Here is a 6,000-nt window from a genome sequence, read left to right on the forward strand (position 1 = left end):
AGCTAGAAATGGGATAGGACAGAAGAAATAAACATAAATAGAAAGGAGAAAAACAAAATTGTATTTTTTAAACCGTACTTTTAAGAAGACTACAACTTCAGGACGCAGTTACCCACAGTCACCTGCATCTGCACTCCCTAGCTGTCTATAAATAAGTTCAGTTGATAAGGTAAAGGGCAGAAAACTGACCTTAGAGAAACCCACTCAAAGGGTCCAAAGAATGTTTTTAGGCTAAACATTTTAGATCACCCCCATCGAAACAACCAAACAAACAAGCAAACAAAAAACTCTCATATAAACTTAAAAAGCTTCTTTCTGCCCAGCAAAAGAAATAACCAACACAGTGAAGACACAACCTACAGAATGGGAAAAACCAGCTATTCTTCGGACCAAGGACTAATATCTAGAATATAAAAAGAACTCAAAAATATTAGACCCCCCAAAATAAAAGAGGATCATAAAAGCTGTTGAAAAATGAGCAACCGAAATGAACAGACACTTCTCAGAAAAAGTACCAATGCCCAACAAGTACATGAAAAAACATTCAGCGTCTTGGCCATTACAGAAATGCAAATTAAAACACCACTGAGATTCCGTCTCACTCCAGAAAGAACAGCCATCGTCAAGGACTCAAGAAACAAAAAACGCTGGCAGAGCTGCAGGGATAAAGGGGCCCTTCTGCATTCTTGGTAGGAATACATATAAACTAGTACAGTCACTATGGAAACAGTATGGAGAGTCCTCAAAAAACTAAAAACAGAAATTCTATTTGACCCAACTATTCCCCTTCTAGGTATCTTCCCAAAAAAGTTAGACTTTATATTACAGTGTTGCAGGCATTCCCCATGTCTACTGCAGCACAGTTTGTAATAGCTAGCTCTTGGAAGGAGCCTGTACACCCGCCAGTGGTTGGATGGGTAAGGAAAGTGAGATACAGGTGCACAGTGGAGACTTACTCAGCCACTGAGGAGGACAGAGTGGAGGCATTCACAGAAAAAAAACTTTCATACCTTACTGCTCAGCAAAATAAACCAGACACACAAGGTTAAATATTTCAGAGTTTCTCTTCTGTGAGAAACCCTAAGTACACATAATTCAAAGAGCAAAATAAAAGACAATAGGAGGAGGTACACCTTTTACAGACAGGAAGAGCATACGGGATAGAGGGAACAGGGAGGAAAGGGAGGGGAAGGGAAAATAAAAAAGACTGAGATGCAATATGCATGTGTACCAACTCCCCAAGATGAGGGTATTTATTACGTGTTGCGAAGATGTACTTATAAAAAAGGGGGCTTTGTGAGTCAAAAAATAAAAAACAGGTATTTGAAAATACACATGTCTTTCTCCTACAAAAATGAGCCAGCTTTTCACCTGTAAAGAGCCACTGTCCTCAGCCTGTAGGTGCCACTGCTTCTGTCCTGTAGTAAACCAAACCCAAACCTTCTATAGAGTCACAAGTTCCACAGATCTCCCCTGCCAAAACCCCACAGGGCTCCCCAGCTCCAGACTACAACATGCCTCTCTCTTGAAGGCCTGCATTCTATTTTTTTTGAGTGTATACTGTAAATTCTGCCCAGGAAACCTCTCAACACCTCTCACTCACTAACACATCTTGGGAATTCTTTCTCGGTGATGAAGTCAGTGAACCTGCAGGCTGCCTCAGGGGCTGGGGGGAGTCAAGTCTCCTCATCTGTACCTTGGGGGTGTGATACAATTTGGGATTTGGGGGTTTGTCCAGTGACAGAACCCATTTTTCCTCAAACTGGGAAAGACAAAACTCAGCAATCACAGCAGCACAAGGGGTACCACTGAACCTTAAAACGGAGGAAGGATCTCACACGCCAACAATGAGAGGAAATGTCCAGAGTTGACAAACCCAAGCCCATGGAGACTACAGCAGGGAGCTGGATGCTTGAGGCCGGGGTGCGGTGTGGGCCAGGACTGCTTCATGGGTATGCAGTTTGCTTTCTGGGTGATGGGAATGTTCTAGAAATACACTGCTAGAAGTAGAGGCTACAGAACATTGCAAATGTTCTAAGTGACACTTAATTGTATACTTTAAAAGGGTTTAATTTATCTCAAAAAAGAAAGAGGAGGTGGGAGGGAGTGGAGAGGAAAGGATGGAAAAAAGGGGAAGAGGGAGAAGAGGGAGGGAGAGCAAGGAAGAAAAGAGAAAAAAAGCAAAGAAAGGACGGGGTGGGGGGAAGAAAAGCACTGCGTGCGTGCTGGCTAAGGTGACCTGGAATGTAGTACTTGTGAGCAGAATATTTAGTGAATGGAGGCAGGTGTGGGCATGCACATCTGTAGTCTCAATTCTGGGAGGCTGAGGCAGGAGGATCACAAGTTCAAGCCTACCTGGGCAACTTATTGATTTAGTGAGACCTTGCCTCAAAATTAAAAAATAAAGACTTGAGAATGTAGCTTAGTTGGAAGACCCTGGGCTTGATCTCCAGTACAGGGGAAGGAAAAAAAAAGAACTTCAATGAATGAAATTTTACAAACATCTGACAGAAGGAAGAGGTTCACTTAGATTCATTCCTGCCAACAACTAACACGCCAGGCACCGGGAGGCTGGGATAGAGGGTCTCTTCAGGGGGCACTTGAGAAAGTGTGAGGTCTCTGCCCCTCTGAGGATACGACAGTCAAGCTGAGACCAAAAGCGGGGCACCTGGCCTTGGGCGGGGTGCGCAAAAAGGGAACAGCAAATGCTGAGGCCTGAGAAGAGAATTTCCGGCAGTGCCAAGGCGGTGGTCGGGCCCCCCGGGGAGAGGGAAGCAGCAGGAGTGGAGGCAGTGAGGTGACAGAGACCCATCTGCTCAGAGCAATCCCCCTCTGTGACAGCTGGGGGCCTACTGTGGCTTCAACTGCCACAACTTCCACTTTCTAGATGGGGAAACTGAGGCTCAGCAAAGGAAGTTATATGCTCTGCACCCTGGTTCAAAGTAGCATTTCCTATGTGCTAGATATCATTCTAGGCACTAGGGGGACAAAACAAAGCCCCTGCTTTGTAGCACCCACTCTCTACAAGGCCAGACAGCCACAGCTCCTACACAATCAAACCAGATAAGTGGCTTCAGATGTACATGCTTGGAAGAAACAGCAAGGAAGCCAGTCAGCGGAGGAGAGATGGGGAAGTCCTTTCAGGCAGAGATGCACTCCAAAGAGAAGGGCAGATGCAAAGGTCCTGAGGCAGAAATGATCCACAGGTCAAGGGATGGCCGTAGGTGTGAGGACCTGGCCAGGTGGGCTGGGGTCAAATCACCAGGCCTTGTGGCTGCCCCAGGAGAGCCTAGAGTTTATTCTCAGAGCAGTGAGAAGCACTAGACAGTTGTGATTAAGCAAGGGAGTGATCTGTTTTATCCAGGCAGCCTGCTTCCCATCCTTTAACCAGACCCCCCTTGTTTTTGGCCGTATTTGGTCAAATATCCCCAAGATCCCCAGTATGCTGCTGCAGGAGGGGGCCCAATGGGAGGTCTTTGGGGTTGCGCTCTGGAAAGAGACAGTGGCGCCCAGCCCACTCCTCTTCTGCGCTCTTTCCTTCTACTTCCTCAGTGCCCCAGATGAGCCTTCCGCTGTGACGGGTTTATTTCCACCACTATACGACCCACAGCTACAGAGCCAGCATGGACCGGAACCACCAAAACGGAGCCAAAACAAGCCTGTCCTTTCCACAAGGCCATGAGCTCCCGTTTTGCTATAGTGATGGGCAGCCAACGCCCCACCCACTGTCCTTGCATGAGGGCCACACAGCTGGCCACTGTTTACACTGTGCTACAAAGTTGCAAACACAGTCCTTTCTGAATCTCCCATCCCTTCTGCTGGACACAAGGTCAAAAAATATCATCTGTCCAACAGCAGGGGAGAAGTTTCAGTGAGAGGGGCCAGTCAGGGTACTCATAACAAGCCACTTAGAGTCCCCTTAGACTCTCAGCAAGGATCTAAGGAAGACGGATCTCAAACTCTCCGTACAGGAAACAGGAGGTGGCATGTTCAGCGGATTGTACTAAAATAGGAGGGTGACAAACAGGAGCCAACTAGAAAAACAACTAGAAAAGCTGGATGGTTTGTTCACTTTTCCTTTTTGGCAGTACTGGGGATCGAACCCAGGGCCTTGAGCACGTGAGGCAAGTGCTCTCCCACTGGGCTGCACCCCCAGCCCTTGGCTATTATTAAAAGCCTGAAACCGAGCTGATGCCAGCAGTATAAATACTGAGCTAGAAAATAATTAGCATTGAACATCACCTGATTTTCTGATTCTTGAGCACTTTTCCAGGGTGTGGGTATCTTACAGATTTTTCTTCTGGTTATTGAGAACAATCCAACTGGAAATGCAAAATGCAGTCTAAATCTGCACTCATATTTTACTCTAAGTCAGGTGGGTCCAGCCCGCAGCCCATTGGCTCTGCATGGCCCTGCACAGCTAGCAAAGCGGCCCCACAAGAGCATACACTTCAAACATTATGTGATTTTTTTCATGACTTAATTGTGTGGTACGACGCTGCCGCAAGGACTACACTGACAACAATGCAATGTTAGGTGGGAGAGGGGCAGTGTGCTTACTGCAATCAATTAATCAAAACCATGTGGTTAGTGGGGTGTCATGGTGCCCGTCTGTGATCTCAGCATTCTGGGAAGCTGAGGCAGGAGATCAGAAGTTTGAGCCTGGTTTAGGCAATTTAGCAACTTAGTGAGATCCTATCTCAAAAATTTTAAAATGTTCTGGGTATGTAGCTCAGCACAAAGGCCCTGGGTTCAACCCCAAGTATGGCACCAGAAAAAAAAAAAAGCACTTGCACAACTTGGTACATATTACAACTAAAATATTTCAACCAACCTACACACACTGTGCCTGTGACAACAGGTATTTCTTGTTATTAAGCAGACATATAAGTTTTCTCTTTTACTTATTAATCTTGGGCTTGCGTTTTTATTTTTTTTGGGGGGGGTTTTGGATACTGGGAATCAAACTCAGGACCTTGTGCTTGACAGGCAGGTGTTGTGCCACTGAGCTACATGCTCAGCCCCATTCTTGTGCCGTTTTCATGTTATAGTAAAAATATTTTCAAGCACAGGAAGATTTGTTATTTATATACACCTTTACTACTTTAGATATTTTATATATGGCGCAAGGCAATTCCTCTTCGCACAATGAAGACAAAAGATTGGACATTCATGCTCTAAATCCTGGTTTTGTGAAATCCTCAAACTGAAACAGAAAATATTCCAGATAAAACTCATGTAGAATCTTTTCTTGTTCAACACAAAAATAAGACACAAAAGCTATAAGGAAGCTGTCTGGGTACTGACAACTTTCCTATCTTGACTGGCGGCTTTATTTGCGTGAAAATCCATGGTCGTGTATATTTTATTGTATGCTTTACCCAATAAAAAAGAAAAGCCAGGTGTGGTGGCCCACGCCTGTAATTCCAGCACTGGGGAGGCTGAGGCAGGAGAATCCCCTAGAGTTGGAGGCCAGCCTGGGCTACACAGTTCAAGACCAGCCTGACCTACACCACGAGACCCTTTGAAAAACGAAGAAGAAAATGAAAAAATTATTGCTTGGCGGCCACGATTTATTGTGCCTTTCTATGCGAGGCAGGACTGTGCGAGGCACATTGCAGTTTCTCAGCTAAAGCCACCACCATCCTATTCCCACGTTACTGCTGAAGCCGCAGACTCCGACAACGCAAGCCACTCACACACAGTCACACAGCAACGAGCCCGGCCGAATCCGGTGTGCGGGCGGGCTAACGGTAAAGCCTGAAAGTCCGGGGGCAGGCAGCGCCCCTCGGGACGGGGGCCGGCGGGCTCTCACGCCTCTCGTTAACGGAGAAAGCTGCGATGGAGAGACCCGGTCCCCGAGGACCTGTCACGGTGCGAAGGCACTCCGTGCCCTCTGTGGGCACGCGGGCTGAGCCGCGTCCGAGGGACCCGAGGGCCCCGCTCCCACCCGCGCGCGCGCCGCCGAGCCGCCTACCTGGGAGGACGCCCGGCTGCCGG

At 47.1% G+C, this 6,000-nt stretch overlaps 1 protein-coding gene across 4 annotated transcripts in view; it reads right to left on the reverse strand.

Moving 5' to 3' along the window:
* Positions 1-6,000, reverse strand: part of Tmc7 (transmembrane channel-like 7) — a gene marked incomplete at its 5' end in the record, with an annotated part of 44,486 nt that extends 38,486 nt beyond the window's left edge. For all 4 annotated transcript variants that reach the window (XM_013518009.1, XM_013518007.1, XM_013518008.1 and 1 more), the window contains 1 exon segment: positions 5,978-6,000. In XM_013518009.1, the coding sequence (XP_013373463.1) occupies positions 5,978-6,000 (23 nt within the window).

The sequence above is a fragment of the Chinchilla lanigera genome, unplaced genomic scaffold (genome assembly GCF_000276665.1).
Source record: "Chinchilla lanigera isolate Chin_1 unplaced genomic scaffold, ChiLan1.0 scaffold00041, whole genome shotgun sequence".
Classification (NCBI taxonomy): domain Eukaryota; kingdom Metazoa; phylum Chordata; class Mammalia; order Rodentia; family Chinchillidae; genus Chinchilla; species Chinchilla lanigera.